Below are 20000 nucleotides of genomic sequence, written 5' to 3'. Positions count from 1 at the left end.
GTGTAGACACCTCTGCCAAGTCCAGGGGGTCATATTACTATAGCGTTCATTACTGCTCAAAATACTTTGAGCACTTTCTGGACGTGCAGACACCTCTGCCAAGTCCAGGGGGTCATATTACTATAGCGTTCATTGCTGCTCAAAATACTTTGAGCACTTTCTGGACGTACAGACACCTCTGACTAGTCCAGAGAGTCATATTACTGTCAGAAATAATACGTCGTAAATTTCATGTCGTAATCTTTGCGCTTCCTATTAAAGTTTCTGAACGTCACCTAGACGTGCCGAGAATATATGCCGTCAATATCAATTCGTAAAATTACGACGTATTTTTCATAGGGCACCTAATTCACGTCGTAATTACACAACGTAAAGTAAAATAACGGCTTAAAATCAATAGTATAGTAGTAGTTGGGGGTACCAGCTCATTTTCAATCTGACCTTGGGATTTTGCGTTGGATTTTGCTTTGGATTTTGCGTTGAAATTTTAACCTAATTAATATGCATAAAAATTTTGCGTTGAAATTTTGCGTTGGATTCAAAATTCACTAAAAAAATTAATCCATATGTTTTTTTAAAAAATATATTACCAAGCAAAAAACTACATGATTAAATATTTGCATAATCAATCAAATGGAGCATGACATTCTCGGAAATAAAGAAAGGGGTTTTCCCGTGATTTTTAACCAACTACAAGTTTCACATTTTTACTTCACAATTGTGAAATTTTTCAGTGAAACTTTTCAAATTTGTGAAATAGTTTTGTGAAGTTGCATGCATTAAGTTTGTTTAAATATTCGCATAATCAATCAAATGGAACATAAAAACAAAATGAAGGTTTTCCCCCCATATTCAAGTCAGTTTTAACCAATCACAACTTTCATTTTTTTTACCAAAATTGTTTCTCAAATGATTTTTATTTCCATTTTGGTTTCTATTTTGGAAGTCACTTTGGAACATGCATTCATTAAGTGTGTTAAATATTCATATAATCAAATGAAACAGGAAAGAATCACGAGCGTTAAATGAGTCATCATCAATATATTGTCTTAAGTTTATGAGACAGTAGTATGATTTTTTTTCAACCAATCACATCAACCGGCTTAACAGAATTTATATTTGTAAACTTGATATTCCATTTTTCGTTGGTATAGCAATGAAGCAAGGACAATGAAACTTTGTAAGTAAACTTTATGAGTAAACTTTATCATTCAGATTGTTTTTGTGTGTTGATTTTATAATGACCATAAGCATAACTTGTGAAACCATTTTCGTGGATATAGCGCTTGTCATCGAAGCATGACAATGACACTTTATTCAACTCATAGCTTCGAAGTTGATGTAATGCATCAATCAATTCCAGCGGTGCCCATCCCCCCCTCCCGGGAAATCGCAGGGCATTTAAGGTTATATATTAACAAAGATATGATAGAAAGAGATCATTGTCATATCACTGGAAAATACAGAGGATCAGCTCATCAAGATTCTAATTTAAATTTTCAATTAACAGATGAAATACCAGTTATTTTTCACAATCGGTATGCTTTTGATAAGTATCAGTGTATGATTTATCATTGTTTGGTTTACAACCGTGAACGTTTTCTGTTATTGCTTCAAAATCAGCATATATAACAAATGGAACAGGAAGTTGTTTATGAAAATTAGTAACTTTTACTTTTGAACCTTTTTCAGGCATTTTGGTAGCTTGTTCGCCATTTATTTGAATACATATTTCTTTTTGATTAGTTAAAAACTTGTCCAGAGCTGAAGCATTGCAAGCAAAACGTGCAAAAGTGTTTTCTTTCTTTATGTTTCGTTTGATTAAAAAAAAAATTGTTGAAGTCTTTTATAAGTACATAATGTTTGTTTTCATTTTCTGTAATTAGCAACAAATTCATACAATCTTCATACTTTTCTTTGAAACACAGATGGGATATTTCTGTTTTTCTTCATAACCAAATACATTGATGTTAATAATATTTTGGTTTTCAATTTTGTTTATTTGTTTAATAGTTACTGGAAATTCAATGCCAAATGCTTTATCTGATTTTTTAAATCGTTGTGGATCTTTGTTTTGTGGATTAAGATGGCGAATATGGCACTACCTGAAGCATTCATTATCATTGTTTTTTACGTTTATCAATCCTTTTGAACTATTACATAATTCATTTGGTAGTTTAATATAGCTATTTCCTTTAATAGGTTCATACTTAACAATATTGAGATAATGATTTTCAACTGATTTTCTTGTCCAACCGCTTCCTTCTGAAATCCATTTAGCTATTTTATTTAATATCTGTTGTTTTGATAATTTTAAAGCTAGTTCGATTTGTGTTTGTTTATTACTGTCTGTGCTATGCTGTTAAAATAAGCTGACTTTATTGTTTTTTCTTCACGACCTGTTTGTTTTTCGAATGTGATCTTCAATGTTTCAATGAATTTTAGTCCTTTCATTTCATTGAAAACTTTTTCAATATGAATTTCAATTGCTTTTCTTGTGTCTTGTAGTTGAATTAAAGGGTCTTTGTTGTTTTTAATGCTTATTTCATATGATGTTGTAAAGCCTTTTGAAGCTTCGTTTGTTTCTTTTATTATAGTTTTTGGTGCTGGTATAGGATTAACATCAAAAGTTTTAGTTCTTTTAGATGGAATTGGTTTATAATCATCACAAAATTCAAGTGGTGGTTCAATTATACTATTTTCATAATCTTGAATCATTTGTTTAACACTACGGCGTGGTATAGGAATTGGTATTGGACGAGTAGATTTTTGATTTGTTGCATTTATTTTTGTTTGAAGTGTATTTATTGATTTATTTTTGTCTAATATTATATTAATAAGATCTTGTTTTGAAAATTTATTATAATTTTCTTTAATATTCATTTTGTTATTAACATTAGATTTGATAAAATCATTATATCAAATCCATGAATAATTTCGCCTTTTAAATCATTTTTGTTTTTTACTTTAAACTTTTGTTTTCGGAGTTAAAATAATTTTTCAGTTCATTGTATTTTTTATTTAATTTATCACTTTGCCTTTTTTTAATAACTAAATCATTTTTGTATTGTTGAATTAAATTGTCATATTCATTAATTTTGTTTTTACCAACAGATTTTTTTCAATTTTGGCAGTTGCATCGACAGTTTCATTCATGCCGTATTTAAAAATTTTAAAAAGTTGTTTATAATTTTTTTTATTGATGTCAATTTTAAGAACATTACCACCGTCAATCAATAAATTTATAGTGTAACCATCTAAATTATTGAGAAAATCATTACCTTCATTTTCATCCATATATATATAATTCCACTTAAAACGAGTTAATTTGCTTTTATTAATCTTATCAGTCGTTTGTTTCAATAAATTTTTAGAGTTAATTTTTTTGTTCATACTTTATAATTATGCTATATAAAATATTTTTATTTTTAAGTCATTTTAATAATTTAAAAAGTTTAAATAAATCGAAATAATTTATTTAAACTTTTTAAGCAAAAAAATAAATCTTTATGTTTAAAAAAAAATTAACTTTTTGAAGAATTGATTTGATGTTTCTTAGTTTTAATATGAGACCATTTTGCAGCTAATTGATAATTTCTAGAACAAGAATCACAAAACCAAATTTTTTAAACATATATTTTGTTTTTGAAATTCTAATAGCGTTTTTCTTTCTTCATCACTAGAATACGTCATTATTAATTTATAATATTACTGTATATTTAAATAATAAAAAAAATTAATTTTCATTTTCCTTGTCTGTTTCATTATCTGTACTATAAATTTCAATATCATCATAACACGTTCACTCTTCGTTTATCATTTCCACTGACAGTGTAGTGTCTCCCTGGACTAATTCTGATAATGATAGGCCGTTGTTTTCTATACATGCAGTTGTCCCAAACGCCGACACTGATCCCCTCAGTCTGAAATGTTGGCTCGGTAAGGCCAGAAATGCAAAGGCTGCAAGGAAGAGTACCTGAAAAATAGATTGATAAACAAAAGGAAGTCAATGTCACAATTTGCTAGAGCTTAACTTGAAAGTTCCAACACATTTGTGTTAAGATGTTAACACCACTAGGACCCTCTGAGATTACTGGATGTGAAAATTATTAACGGTTTCATCTGCAAATGTTTGTACCATTTTGAATATGGAAAGAAGATCGAGAATTGGACAACATTTAAACAATTTTTTTTTCAAGCCAAAACATCTGGCTTGTTATAGATAGTTTATTCAAGGGAATAGGTTTGAGTTTACTTTACATTCGGCATTCTACTTAATACTTTATAAATATTATATATATATGTCAGTCTTACACAGTTTATTTTGTTCATACACTTTCAAACCCTGTGTAAAAAAGAAGTGAAAACTTAAAACAATATATTCTCAATTGCTGTTCGATTCCCGTTCCTCTTATTCAAAAATATGGTTATTTATTAAGTTAAGCAATGATGACTCCCAAGATTTCCTCTCAATTTTCTTTGAAGTTAGAAATTTAGTTTTTATGTAAATAACAATATTACCTCTGTGGTGTTTGCATTGACACAACGTAAAATTATCGTCACGTAAAATCTCGACGTAATATTACGCGTTCATTCAGTAAAGCTGAATGCCAAATTACAAAACTCAATTTCTTTAAAATTTACTTCTTAACTTTACATCGTAACTTTACAGTGTAAACTTAATAAGTTAAGTTAAAAGTGTCATTTTCAAAGTACGTGCATTCTCAATGTTTAATAAGTTAACGTTCTCAGTGTTAAATTAGTTAACATTCTCAGTGTTTAATAAGTCAACATCCTCAATGTTTAATACGTCGCATTGACATCCGCAATGTTTAATACGTTAACATTCTCAGAGTTTAATTAGTTAACATTCTGTGTTTAATAAGTTAACATTCTGACTTAGTTGGTGCTTGAATAACAACATTTTGATCGTCTTATCAGTTCACCTGTTAAATAATCAAATCAGTTAATGGATATTTCCCATTACAAGCCTGGCTAGTTTTGTCTTTGCACAGGGGCGGATCCAGGATTTTTCTTAGGAGGGGGTGCACCACTAAGGAATTGCGTAGCTGACTGGTGAAGTGTCTTTATGCAGAATCGTAGTTCTATTAGAAACCCTCACGTTGGGCAACTTTTCGTATTTCGAGCAACTTTTAGTATTTCGAGCAACTTTTTGCATCATGAGAATGATGGGTCTGTAAGAAAGAGAGTTAACATGAGCTTGAAATGGTTGCTGTGTGTATTGACTTCGTGTCTCGTGTGATTTACTTTTGTGTTCGATAATACCTCATTACATTGGCGACGAGGACGGTCCGTCGTTGGAAAGAACTCTAGCAGTCTTTGTGACACATTTATCGGCTTCGTGATGGCCTCCGCTCTGCCACACTTTGATCCATTCGACATTCTGCTGATGGTGCAATCGCTCAACGATGGCGAAAGTGGATAAAACGTCTCGAAAATGTGTTCAAACAGAACCCAGGTGAATCATTATGCAAAATTCTGCTCAGCCAAGAAATCACCAGGTTAAGCCTGCAATTCGCATAAAGCTAAACAGCCCCGCGGACCTCGCAAATTCAAAGGAAATCGAGAAAGAACAACGCGTAAACCAAGTGGAACTAGAATACACGCAACATGAGACCCTGTCAAGCTCTGATAGTGACTACACTTTCAGGTTGGAAACTTCAGCCTCGACGGCCAGTGCTCCTTTTGTCTCGTTGAAAATAAATGTTGTCTCGTGCAAGTTGTTAGATATGTCCAGAAATGCCCCAAATTAGATGCACGCGGATTTCAATAAGCGTCACGAAGTGTCCCCTTACTCTTCTCGCCAACTTCAACATCACTCATGTCGCGGAATACAGACAAAAAACGTCTCAAAGTGTCCCCCAAATGCTGCTCTTTAAGTAAAAATTAAGTGCTGCATTTACCCAAAGCTAAAAATAACGCTAACCTTTAGCCTTAAAAAATTTTAGTTTCTAAAGAAACTGTGGTACTGCGTCAGTGGGAGATTGAAACAGAAATTGATTTCATCAAACGAGTTGATAAAGGTCCAATAACCGCAGTGAAAGATTTGGAAAGCATGATGCGGCAGGTTAGGTGATGGGCAGGTTAGGTAGCAATTGCTTAGACTTAAAGGGACACTTAGTGGCGGATGTCAAAATTGGGCGTGCATCTAATTAGGTTCATTTTTGGACATAAAGTGAAGTTCTTAGTGGACTCTGGGGCCAGTGTGAACATTGTGAGTTTCAACGAATCCAGGGCGCTTGGTGTTGTTTTGCAACCTTGTGACACAAGAGTCTGTGCTTTCAACTCTTGCGATCCGCTTCTCGTGATGGGCAGGTTCTCCGCCCTTGTGGAATCAAAGTGCAGTGCAGTCAATGCTGAGTTTCTTGTGGTGGAGAGTCAGACTACTCTTCTGGGATATGCCACAGTTACCGAGTTAGGAATACTTTGAATTGCAAATGTTATATCAGTGGAGAGAAACATTTTTCAGAGGTACCGTAGTCTCTTTGGGAAAATGAAGAATGTTGCAGTTAAGCTGCACATTGATAAAAGTGTCAATCCAGTTCATCAACCACATCGAAGAATCCCGTTTCACCAACGTAAAAGCCTAGAAGCCTGTGTAGAGTCCTTGCTTAAAGAGGACTTATTGAGCCTGCTGTTGGACCAACCCCCTGGGTCTCTCCAGTTGTTTTGGTCCCCAAGCCAAAGCAACCTGGTGGTGTTCGACTGTGTGTAGATATGCGGAAAGCCAACAAAGCCATTCCCAGAGAGCGACACCTGATGCCCACCCTTGACGAAGTGATACACGATCTAAATGGTGCTACTGTGTTCAGCAAGCTAGATCTTAATCAAGGTTATCATCGGTTGTTGCTGCATCCTGATTCAAGGTACATTACCACGTTCTCTACTCATATCGGTTTGTTTAGATACAAGCGTCTCAGTTTTGGCATCAATGCTGCTGCTGAAAAGTTTCAGAATGTGAGTGCCTCAGCCATTAGTGACATTCCAAGCGTTAAAAACATTAGTGATGATGTTATAATCTATGGAGTGAATGTACAGGAACACGACAAGGCTTGCTTCCAAGAGCTGAACCGTAGTCTTCACAAAAACAAGTGTGAATTCTACATACCTCGAATTTAATTTTTTGGAATGGTCTTCAGTGGTCAAGGAATGTCAGCTGATCCTGCCGAGATAAAAGCAATCAAACTAGCTGATGCACCAACCTCGGTGAGTGATAGTCGCAGTCTACTTAGAATGGCGAACTATGCTTCTCGTTTCATTCGCAAGTATGCAGATATTGTTGCTCCCTTACGTGATCTCACACACAAGGGTGTAGAGTTCAAGTGGCAAGAGGTACACCAACAAGCATTAGACCAGCATAAGTTCAGTCTTACTTCAGATGATATCATGGCCTATTTTGATCCTCGTAAGAGAACTGTTCTGATGGTGGATGCCAGTCCAGTTGGATTAGGTGCTATCTTAACCAAAGATGGCAAAGTGATCTCCTATGCAAGTAAAGCTCTCTCAAGTGTAGAAAGGCGGTACTCTCAGTGAGTCCGAAGCGCTGGCTATCGCGTGGGGCTGCCACCACTTCCGGATGTTCCTGCTGGGAAACCGCTTCAAAGTGAAGACTGACCACAAGCCCCTGTTGCCTATATGCAACAAACCAACTTCTCAAGCCTTAGCAAGAATTGATAAAAGTTGCAGTCGTTTGACTTTGAAGTGCTGTATTCAAGAGGTGATTTGAATCCTGCTGATTACATATCAAGACATCTTCAAGGTACCTCCCACTGTGATCTACTTGCCAATTCTACAGGGCGGTATGTTAATTTCGTTCTGACACAGACCACACCCAAGGCAGTGAGCAGAGCTGAGACCATTCAAGCTACATCACAGGATGCCACTCTACAAGAAGTGATGCGTCTTATATCAAATGGCCAGTGGGACAATCTGAAGCCAGTGGATTGAGTTGATCCAAATACCTTCAGAATCTTTGCCAATGTCCGGGTTAAGCTGACTTCGGTGGATGGAAAAATTGTCCTTCGTGGAAATCGCATAGTCATTTCTGATGCTCTTTAGAAGCGCGTTGTAGAACTAGCTCATGAGGGCCACCAAGGATTAGTTAAGACGAGCAATTTGTTGAGGTCTAAGGTCTGGTTTCCAAAGATGGACCCTGCTGTTGATGAAGTTGTCAAGAAGTGCTTTCCATGTCAGATTGCCACACCCAAATCCTCTCCTGAAACATTGAAGATGACTCCCTTGCCTGAAGGTCCATAGCAACATGTTAGTGTAGATTTTTGTGAAGTAGCTGGACATTATGTTCTGGTAGTGATCGATGATTATTCAAGATTCCCTGAGGTCGAGATCATGCGATATACATCTGCGAAGGCAGTTATCCCTAAACTGGATCGCATATTTGCCGACACCCTACCATCCAGTTCCACTGACAGTCACAAGCAAGAACCACAGTATGTTGACAGCCAAAGGACGCGACCGGACCAAAGGACGCGGCCGGAAGGTGTCTCGCAATTCTTCCCACTTTAAAGAGTTCCTTTCGAATGAACCAGGTAGCTCCCTTAGTAATGTGGACATGCCAAGCCTCCTACCTTCTTCTGTGTCAGCAAGCCAGGAAGACACCGGCCCAGTGTTAGTGGACCCCAACTCAAGTGCCAGGACCCCAGCTGATCCACAACTAAGGACGTCTACACGTGTGTCCAAACCTCCCAAGAAGCTCATTCAAGAAATATGATCAAACACTTTGACTGACACTTCTGTTGCGTTTAATTGCTTTGAACTCCAAACATGTGCTTTAAATGGTTGCTGTGTGTATTGATTTCGTGTCCCCTGTGATTTACTTTTGTGTTCGATAATACCACATTACATGGGGGTGCACTCCCCCTGCACCATCTCCCTAGATCCGCCCTTGTTTTAAATGGTTCAATGTCCCATTTTACATACCATATTCAATCAACTGGCAATCAATGTATTGTTCATTCTACGGTCAACGAAGCCCCTACCCCTGCACCTTTTGCTTTTTCTTTTCAGCCCTCCAATACAATAACAGTAAAATTAGTCTGCTTATTTTCAACACAATTTAATTATAATCATTCTTCCTATCTCCAGGTGGTACCTTGCGCATTATTCAACACTCGGGGCGGGGCGTTTTCAATGTAATTATTATAACATCAATCATTAAGCGCGGGTCCAGGGAAAATGGGGACAGCCAGAGTTTTCCGATAACAGGAACGGCAAAAGTGCGAGTCTCTGGGGGTTCCGGCACATATACTACCCGGGAAAAACCTTTTGGAGTTCAATCCTCCAAAGTGCCATTCCTCGGGGTTCCGGCACATATGCTACCCGAGAAAAACCTTTTGGAGTTTAATCCTCCAAAGTGCCATTCCTTGGGTTTTTGTTGAACCGAAAATGGTATCTTAGCTAACTTAGATCAAACGGTTTTTTAAACTTTGAATGGCTCTAGTAGTAGTAAATACAAGTATAGTTGTGACTCCAGAATACATGTACAGTGCATCCTCGGTTTAATGAAGTGTCAAGGTACTAAGAATTGTTGTTCATTTTTTTCGTGGATTCCTTGTACCCAAACATTTTAAAATGGCCGCTACATAGTTCGATAATGAGAGGTTCCACTAGATTTACCGGCACGTACACAGCCAGCCAAACAAGAATACTATTAGCAAACTGCACTGTATGCAGATGCCTCACTGATTAATATTAAATTAGAAATAACAAATTTTTAATATGTATATATTTGTATAATTAATTGCACTTGACTTTTGTTATGAAAAACGAAGAAATAGACCAATTTCGATATATTAGAATTCTAGCTTGGCTACGAGGGGAGCAAAATAACAGAAATTTCCTTGAGGCTTAGATATGAATAATGAAAGTTATTTTTTATTCCCCTGAGATTCGTGGCCGAGCTAGATTTCATACATCGAAATTGGAGTGTGAAAAAAAGTACAATTTTCGAGCAAGTTTTCCATCCGAAGCAAAGTTTTTCTTTTCTAGTGTTTTGCTACTTCTTTTAGCTTGATCTCTATGAAACAGGAGATATTTTCTGTTGTCATTGAAAGAAGTCACGCGACCAAAAGGCACAGAAATGTCCTACCTTTGTATATTTTGACTTAATTGTGGGTGGGAAAGCTTACTCCTGATTGGTCATTGTCTCTTCCTCCATGCCGGAATTTCTCGCGGACCTTTCTCTGGCGAGTAACTTTTGAGCAACTTTTTTGAATCAAGTTTCGAGGTACTTTTAAGCAAATTTCGCGCACCTTTTTGATCATTTACTGTCAACTTGTGGACACGCCAAGAGACCGGAACCTCTGTCTACCTAAGAAGCTGATAGCTAAATTGGATAGAAAGGGCTCCATCTCGGTCAATGTACCGCCGCTTTGCCTCGTCTAGTGGTAGGAAGTCTTCCCATCCCAAAGGTGACTTGGGATGTAGCCATCTTTTTTCTGGTGTCCGCTTCAGGAAGACGGCCCACCCATTCCGCATAGCAACACTGTCAGATTCAAGAGATACAAGGAATAATGCCTGGAGTCGTACGATTAAGTTTTCTGCCATGTTTTGGTCAGCATTTTGGAAGTAACGTTTACAGTCTCTCCAAAGACAATCCACGGATGCCAACAAATCCGTCGTTGGGGAGCCAACAACCAACCACCAATACAGCATGTGAGGGCAATGAATAAGAAACAAGCCTTGCTCGAAATTAACGCGGCCATTGCGGCCATGCTTGATTACTTTTCAGCTCTTTCACACATGAGTTGGTATATTGCTGACGGTATAATTCGATGCCTCTTATACGAAGACCTGCTATGACCCCATAAAAACATGTTTGTTTGTAACGCATATTGTGCGCATACATATGCGTGTTTGTTAGGCGTATGTTTGCGTGGAACGGACGCGTGAACAGGAAAGGAAACATAGCAGGAAAGATGGCACGTATACGTGGCAAAAAACTGCACGTATATCGTTTCATAATTTTGAAAAAAATGGCCGACCATATTGTACAGGGCTAACTTGGTTTTTGATAAGACGGTAAAATCGAGACCAAAATATAATACTAACAGATTTGGAGATTTGCTTCGACACAAAACTAACATGATTCTTCTAGGTAAGTTGCTAATCAAGAGTAGCCGGGTACCTAAAAATTTGGTTTCATTAGTTTGTTTCAGAAATGCCAATTAAAAATTATGATTGGGTTTGTTTTATCTTGGTTTAAGAATAACATTTTTTTGAAAATATCAAGTTAGAGCTTGTTACATTTCAACCAAACCTCATCATCATTGCGCAACTCGTCCTTTAATACAGATTGTACCGTCTTTGGGCTTTTAAGTGTGGGGAGGGAACAGAGCAGCTTTTAAATGTTGAGGTTTTAAATGCCTTTACTGGACACTGCGTGAACAGTCCATAGCTAAACATAGTGGAAGATGGTAAGCAGTGACAAATATGATTATTGACATAAACAAAAAGAACATTAGGAAACTCAGCACCAATTACTGATTTTATTTTACAGATGGAACTGGGACTTGATCCAAGGCAAAAATTGACGACGAGATCCTAAACCTGGAGCAGTCAGAGGAAACACTGAACAAACTAAAAACAGAATTTTCCAATATTCCGGAGCTTCTGTTTCAAAATCCGTTCCATTTTGTTGAACGATCTTGAGCAATGTTGACTGCTGGGTTGGGCAAACGATTTAAACATATCATCAACATTTGATTCAACAAAGCTTCACGAGAGGCCTGGTATTCAGTCCCAGGCTGCAGCGGCGGTTGTTACTACGGATACGAACTTGTTACTTTGGATACGGACATGGATACGTCATTGAAAGACCGATTAGTGCGCAGGCGCATACCCAGCAATGTTGAAAAAGAGGGGCAAACGGCTTCAACTTCATTAAACATTCGCGAAAACAAAAGTAATGTTCAATGGTTGTTGAAGCAAAGTTTGAACGCTTTTAAACTCATTCAACATGGATTCAACATGGATTCAACATGTTTCAACACAGTTGAAAGGGGGAGGGGAGAGGGGGAAGGGGGGCAAACGGTTTCAAGATCGCTGTTCAACAAAATTGAACGGACTTTAAAGCCGTTTGCCCGGGCCGTTATCAAGCGGGTCCTTCGTTGCCAGGATGATGCAGCAAATCTTGAGAGCGCACCTAAGCAGCTGCGGGAATTTCAAGATATTGAGCCACCACAAGCGAGACGAGGATTTAAGAAAAGGCCAAGTGCAGAACAGAGAGGGGTACCGAGAGGCGGACCAACCATGCCCAAGCCATGGCAAAGATCGATAAGGAAACGGGACGTATCTACAAAGGACCAAGGCGAGTATGAAGGCTGTCGATCTGAAAGAGGAGCTTGCAAAGATCAAGGAGGTGATAAATCTGGGTTTCTGAAGCAAAAACAAGAGGATTATTGTCAAGCGGATTTGACTCAAGGACAAGATCGACTAATCCATAACAACAAAAATGGCCTAAGAGGGGCCTTTAAAAAGATCAAAAACGTTTTAATGGAACGGAAATCGAATTTCAAGTCAGACTTTGGCCAGCGCGACGAAGATGAACACATCAGTAGGGACCCATTTGCTCTAGGTTCTCAGATTGACGTAGGACAGGATCATGGGGACGAAGGGCGAGAACAGAGCACATCCAGCGTGGGCGAAAATCAAAGTCTTGGTGTCGAAAAAGGTGAGCGGATTGAGGAAAATATATTAGTCGTTTGTGAGCTGGGTGGACCAACGACTAATGAAGGCACCTTAAGCCATACTGAAGCAATTAGTGGTCACACGAGAACTCTTGGTGGTCAGGAGATGAAAGAAGGATCAGTGATGGGGGAAGAAAAGGCGTTGGCCACAATGGATGAATCAGTCACGAGTAGGAACTTTAACGACGAGGTTCGCATCGTGGGCAACTCGGCTGCACAGGCTTACCAGGCTGCCAGTCTTTTGGACAAGCTGACTTCAGAGGAGAAGGTTTTCGTAGATGAGACGAACCGACATTTGTTGAAAACTCCAGAATGGCGCCAACTATGCGATGAGGTCAATACTAAAGGAGATGTCCGTGTACATCAGAATGAATTCAGTGAAACCTTTATTGCCGGATTCCGAGAACGTGCCACGAAAGCTGCACAGAAACTAAATTATTTCTTAGGAAACAACTGCATTCGAGAAGAGCGCTTTAGATCCTCTAAAGTCATTAGAAAATACCTGTCTGAGTGTCGCTTGATTGAAACCCAACTCGCAAGCTTTGGAGTGAAAGTTGAAAGTGGAAAAGGAGGAGAAGATCTTGTTATTTCTGGCAATAAAGAAGGCCTTAAGCGAGCACGAGATGAACTGAACACTATTGTGACCAGTGTCAGCTGTAAAATGGTTGACATCAAACAGCCAGGGCTGAGAAAATTTTATGCAAGTGGGAAAGGAGATCTTCTAGAAAAAACGATTGAGAAAAAGTATGAATGTGCGATCCATGTCGAGAAGAGGTTTGACTCGGAGCGAGAGGAAGATAAAGCACAAGGTGCACAAGCAGGCTCTGACTCCACAAGCAGCGGTTACGATAATGAGCGAGCCATTGGTAGTGATGATGACAATGATGATGAGGGGGAAGCAATTGTAAGCGAAACTGATCGATCTTCCTTCGCCACCAAAGCTGGCCACCGTGTTTCATGGAGAGCTGGAATCATCGAGGCGGAAAAGGTGAGTTAAGTGATTTCAGTTCCATGGATTCTTTTGGAGTGATAGACCTCAGTGGAAATTCTGCCGGTAAAATATCTAAGTCGATTGGTGTAATCTGTAGATCCAGTTTCGTTCTGTTCAAAATTTCTCTTCGGACTCTCTATACAACTCTCTGATCCTTCCATATCTATACCATTTTAACTTAGTTTGAGGATCTACTTATAAGAGATAGTAGTCTTTATCGAATCTTGATTCTGGAAAAACGAGCAATAAGGGCATCGATTATTTTAGTGTCAATGGATTTAGCACATGAGCACTAATTGGGGACACTAACGAAATATATTAAAATCAAATCAACGCAAATATTGGTTTACGTGGAGAGGGGAAAACCGGAGTATTCGGAGAAAAACCTCTTGGAGCAGAGAAGAGAAGCCATAAACCAAACCCACGTATGACGGCGAGTCTGGGAATCCAACCCGGGTCACACTGGTGGGAAGCGAGTGCTCTCACCACTGTTAAGCACTGATGTTCGGGACGCTTAGGGACCTATCGGCCACCTGATTGGAGCGGCATGTTAACATAAGCTGCCAAAATTTCCTTACTGTTCGAGTTTTTCTTTTTCGTTCGAATCGGTCATCAGAGAACAACATTGTAACAAAATCGCATTTGTAAGATTTATTTGAATCAAGTTTCGTTTCTTTCGCTTCTATGTAAAAGTCGTATAGTTTCGTTCATCGCTTTCGTTTACGGTCCAAAGGTTGTATATTAGTTTCTTAAAACACAGTTATTTCTCTTGTACAATTGCGAAATATTGATTTTTCAATGTAGGCCTTGACTCTCGTCCTCCCACCTCTTTGTTTTCATAACTTCATATGAGACGCGAGGTTTCATTTAGGTTTCCTCGCCACTTTCTTTTTTCTTTATTTGGTATTCTTGTATTTTCTGTAATTGACGTATTGTAAAATAGTGAAAATAAATAACATCCAGATGTCCAAAAAGATTCAAATTTCCTAATTGGATTGTTAATAATCCGTTTTTAAACCACAGGTTGACATCCTGGTCAGTTCACAAGGAGCATGCTCCAAAGCAATCCTTAAGGCGGGTGGTCCGCTGATAAGGAAGAGCGTAAAAACGCCAAACACTGGTCACATTACAGTCACTCCTGGGTTCGCATTACCCTGCTGGCACGTGATTCATACCAACTGTAGCCCATGGGACTCAGGCATTGGCGAGACGGTCAGTGTTTAAACTAATTTTATTACGACTACTTGAAAATCTACTAGAGTACAGCAAGCAATTTTACCGTTATCGTCCCGATTTATTTGCTCATACGCTTTAATCTATATTGTTGATGGCCGTAAATACGTCTACAAAAGTGACCTTGCAGGAGTCAAATCGGCGACCTTTCGATCACTAGTGCGGATGCTCTACTAGTGAGCTATACATTATTCATTAAGTGCATTATATTCGTGCGTAAGAAGATTTCGCGCACTGAGGCATATCGATGAAAAGACAGTCACTGAGTTTGCGCACTTGAGCATTGCTATCTCAGGGGTACGGTAACCGCCCTTTTTGACATAGAAAATGTGATTCCTGCAGGATGTGGCAATTAATGCTGTGTCTTGGTAACAAAATTCGGCATTTTCATTTATTTTCATTAAAGGTTTTGCGAAACATCGTGCAGAGGTGTCTTCAGAAGGGTGAAGATCTACGAATGAGCTCCATAACTTTTCCTGTTATAGGCACGGGGAATTTAAAGTTTCCACCCAACGAAGCCTCTAGAATAATGTTGGAAGAAGTTTTCAGCTTTTGCGAGACAAATGCTTCGTCCAGCTTGAAAGATATTCGATTTGTGGTGTACCAACAAGATCAGGCCCTGATCACTGCTTTCAAACAAGAGATGGCCAACTTGCAATCTAAGCATAGCTTGTCATCTGAACATGGTTTGGTCCGACTAAAAAACAGCAAGAACACAGGCCCGAGTATTGAAGTCATAAATGCTGATTTGACTCTGGAAAAAACTGATGCAGTTTTAAACATCATCAGCACTGATATGAACATGAACAATGCCGGTGAATTGAGCAAAGCTATCTTGAAAAGAGGCGGGCTACAGATCCAACAAGAGTGCAGCCAACTGGGAAATCAAATTGCGGGCTCAGCTGTGATGACAAGTGGAGGCAATTTAGCAGCGCTTAAAGTTATTCACATTATTCCAGGTTTCTTTTTCACTTTTATATCTTCCGAGTAATGTTAGATACGTATTAACTCTTCAGTGTCCTGGAATTGAACCTAAAGCGTGTTAACGTTTTAACAGTTTGTGCTTTGTTTTCTCGAAAATCGCACAAACCGTCCTACTCCTGTTCAGCAAAGACCTGATTTGTCTGTTGCATCTTTTGAATTCATTACTGTGGCTATTACCTCGTAGCGGCGAAACCATTTTGTTCTCGTGTTATGAGATAGAGTAAGGTCTACATTTTTGTCATTATGAAGAGACTTGGACTGTGGAAAGAAGCAATGTTATGATTATTAGATATTTGCATTTATAAACGTTACGTACATTAACTTGTGAAGTTACGTAAGCAGTAACGAAAGGAAAGCCTGAAAATTCAGCCTGAACTCAACCCTCGTGATATCCACACCCTGCACGGGTTTATAAAGATTGACACAAATGAATAGCTAGCTGCGCAGAAGTCATGGATATGTCGAAGGCATGAGTGCGATGATATAAGAGTCGTAAAATATTTCTTCCCTTAATTCAAATATATATTAAGCGTGGTGTTCGGGCCCAGTAGGATGTGGAGATCGTGAATTTACGACCAAATCCCACTCGTGAATCATTCAATATGACCAGTTTTCGTATTTTATTTCTGCTTTCTTTTCTCTTCAGAGTCGAAGGATAAACATCATCTTCAGGCATGTTTAGAAGCTGGTCTTCGCTTGGCGGATAAATACAAACTTCGCTCTCTTTCACTTCCTTGTGTTGGCAGTGGTGCTTATGGTCTGTCTGCGGCAGACTCGGCCCAACTCACCTTTCAGGCTCTTAACAACTTCAATCTAAGCTGTCAATGGGTCAGAAAAGTGCGCATTGTCGTATTTAAAGCTTCAATAAAGCAGGAATTTTTGCAGGCTTATCAGAGACATTCAGCCAGGGAAGCTGATCACAAACTTGATAGTGATTCCTCCTCAGGGCATACGAGGCAACTCAGAGAATATGGTAGAGGGTTGAGTTTGACGAACGACCCATCTATAATAATCTGTGTTGCAGGCAAGGACGCGACAAGCGTGGAAAAAGCGGTAGATTCTTTGAAGAGAGGTTTCTGTGAAGCTTGCACGACTCAGAAAGTCGAGAATGAGGCTGTTAACCAACTTTCTCACAGGCAGATTGACTCCTTGAGGAAAAAAGCTAGTGACCGTGACGTAAGGCTTGACATCGAGGCTGACATTGACCGCATCCTGGTCCGTGGCGGACCAACTGAAGTGACAAGTATGGTTGAAGAGATCTGGCACGAAATTAATGAAAGAAATAAGAAAATCATGGAAAAGCAACAAGCGCTATTGGTTTCAAAGCTCATTGAATGGAGTTATGAAATACAAGGGATCAAAATGGTGTTTGATTTGAAAACCAACGCGAAGTTAGAGATGGCGCACGCTAAAAGCGAAGCCTTTGTTAGAGTATCTTTAAGAGCAGATGAGTTTGACATCAATTTGAAAGCAAAAACTGGTCAAGGACGGTACAACGGGGAGACGATAACAATTCACAGAAAGGTGAAAGGATCTGACGAAGGTTAGTGAACAAATAAGTTTGATGGCTCTGTGTTAATGAGAAAAATGTGATTTTTTCAGAAAGGAAAGAAGATTCTTCCAACCGACAATTTTAGTAATACCACTTTACTTTCCCCCTCCTCGTGGACGTGGCCAGCATTTTCTCCTTCCTTCCTTTTTCACCGAATGTCCAGTGGTGCAAATATCTATTAATTTAATCCTTCAGACAGACTGCTTGCTATTTTCTCTTATTCCCAATTTTTCCTTAGGTCCCGTAATCTTCCCCAGCGATCGTAGGGAAGTGTAAATTGCAAATTTATGCAGTTTAAGCAATTTTAAATTTATGCGATCGCGGAGAAGTGTAAATTGTAAATTCATGTAATTGAAGCAATTTGCTTAATGAATTGAATAAATTTACAATTTGGTACATCAATAGGAAAATGCCTTCTTTATTTTTATTTATAGAAACTTTATTTGCATAGTAAAGATGTTAAGATAATGCAAAAAGGGTGCTACTAGAGAAGAACTGAATCCTCATATATACATTAGTCCCCCACCAAGAGAGAACAATAAAATATAAAAGTCTACGAATACAATATAAATGGATTCCGAATCTACTTAGATGAATAAGGTAATTTACATATGATAAACTAGACTAAAATTAAAAGAGTTTGGCAGTTGACATATTAAGGGAGAAAGAGTGTTCCATGGCCGTAACATTAGGCAATACCAGACTCTTCCTCGGTGTTCTTTGTCAGTGTACGAATAATTATTGTTTTGTTGTAAGTCTATTGTGAACAATGTTTTGTTTTCTTGGTTTACGTCAGCTGTACTTGAACTGCATACCATTCTTCACAATTTCCTCTGGAAGCCCATTTCCCTTCAAGCTAAAAGTCGATCTTTGTTTTCGTGCTTTTCAGGAAATTCTCTTCCAAATCACTGGGATCCAGTACCTTCCCCTGGTATGACTGTGCACTTGGTACAACTCGCCCCATGGTCCTCTGAGTACCAAATTGTGGCGAACAAATTTCAGTTAACTTCCAGAGGAGTCAATATTCTGAAAATCGAGCGAGTTCAAAACCCCCATCTTTATCAGTCTTATGTGGTGAGAAAACAAAAAATGGACCAAGACAACGGAGGAAATAATGAACGACAGCTATTTCATGGCACCGATGCTAAAAATGTAACTGCTATGAACACGCAGGGTTTTAACAGAAGCTTTTGTGGGGTGCATGGTAAGTATTTATTTTTGAAGCTGTTGAGGGGTGATGACATGTTGTGCGGGATTTCTAATGTGGACCCATGCAAATCGCAGATACAGACCGCAGCACGTCTTGTCTATATCCAGGGGATGTACGATGAAATTAAGTGGGCCTAGGCTTCTCTCTTAAAAGAATACAGTCCGTTCTCTGTTAATCAAACACCCTCGGAACCAGTTCCAGTATGTCCGCATTATGGAGAAGTATGGAAAGTAAATTGAGCCGTAACAAGCAGTAATTTCCTCGTGAGAATGAGGCAGTGTTTCCGCTTAGACAGAGTTGACTGTACTGCCCCCACTCCCCCTTTTATGTCTACACATAAATCAATTTGTTCTATTTTTGAAGTGTACATATTCATGTTGTGTTTTGTATATGTAATTAAGGAATAATTTCACGCGTATTTTCAACGTTTTCACAAAATTGCCCTCGTCGTTTCGCGACTCGGAGAGTTTGGAAAACTTTGTAAATACAGGTGAAATTAATCCTTGATTAAACGAGGGTACATTGCGATTACATGTTTATCCCAGCGCGGTGAACCGCGCACCGGTGGCTCGATTGAGCATCGCGCTGTCATGCGGGAGGTCGTGGGTTAGAACCCCAGCCGGATCAACACTTCAGGATCTTAAAATAACTGAGGAGAAAGCTCTGCGTTTGTAATTTCATCTTTCAAGTCTTCTCGGATGAGGGCTATAAACCGTAGGCCCCGTCTCACAAATACGTTCTATGTTCATAAGTACCCTGTGTGATGTTAAAGAGCCCACCTGCTATTCAAGAAGAGTAGGGAATGAAGTCCCCGGTTTTGTGGTTGTCCTGTTCTCTCCAGCAGAAGTGGCCGGCTTGGCCATGATGTCTCTAAAAAGGTTTGTGGTATATATATGAGGCTACCTAAGTAGACACAGCCATAAGTCAAAAAGGGACTTAACCGAGTGCTGGAATATATCGATGTAGATCACATAAAGGGCAAAATTATATAGGGAAGCCCGTTCAGTGCCACGGCAAATGACCGTCAACACGCTCCCATTTGGTTAAAGTTCAATGCAATAAACCGTTGCTGTCAACAGAAATAGCGTTTAAAATGTACTTTATATGTGGTCAAAAAAGCAGTTTAATCTGGAAAAAGATTCTCTTGTAACTTCGCTTGCTCTGGATAAGCAATTGTTAACCAATCAGGATCAAGTAATCATGCCCTCTCGATTACCAAAAGTGCCCTCGTGATTAAGGAAAATGCCCTTCGTCTCAACCAATCAGCATTCAATAATTTCGCCCCCTTATGTGATAATATATAGG

The 20000-nt window shown here is 38.8% G+C and overlaps 1 protein-coding gene and 1 long non-coding RNA gene across 2 annotated transcripts in view; one reads left to right on the top strand and one right to left on the bottom strand.

Annotated features, from left to right (window-relative positions):
* LOC138004527 (protein mono-ADP-ribosyltransferase PARP14-like) overlaps positions 1-20000 on the top strand; it is a 24998-nt gene that overhangs the window by 480 nt on the left and 4518 nt on the right. The window contains exons 2-6 of the mRNA XM_068851063.1: positions 11537-13713; positions 14740-14928; positions 15356-15908; positions 16580-17476; positions 18375-18689. Coding sequence (XP_068707164.1) covers positions 11836-13713; positions 14740-14928; positions 15356-15908; positions 16580-17476; positions 18375-18689 — 3832 coding nt within the window. The 5' untranslated portion in view covers positions 11537-11835. The remainder of the gene's footprint in view (positions 1-11536; positions 13714-14739; positions 14929-15355; positions 15909-16579; positions 17477-18374; positions 18690-20000) is intronic.
* The window catches only part of LOC138004532 (uncharacterized), a 28230-nt gene continuing 12036 nt past the window's right edge, over positions 3807-20000 (bottom strand). The window contains exon 3 of the long non-coding RNA XR_011123792.1: positions 3807-3976. This is a non-coding gene — a long non-coding RNA (uncharacterized lncRNA). The remainder of the gene's footprint in view (positions 3977-20000) is intronic.

This window comes from Montipora foliosa, chromosome 5 (assembly GCF_036669935.1).
Source record: "Montipora foliosa isolate CH-2021 chromosome 5, ASM3666993v2, whole genome shotgun sequence".
Lineage (NCBI taxonomy): Eukaryota > Metazoa > Cnidaria > Anthozoa > Scleractinia > Acroporidae > Montipora > Montipora foliosa.
Note: the sequence above shows the minus strand (reverse complement) of the source record. Positions and strands in the feature narration are given on the sequence as shown.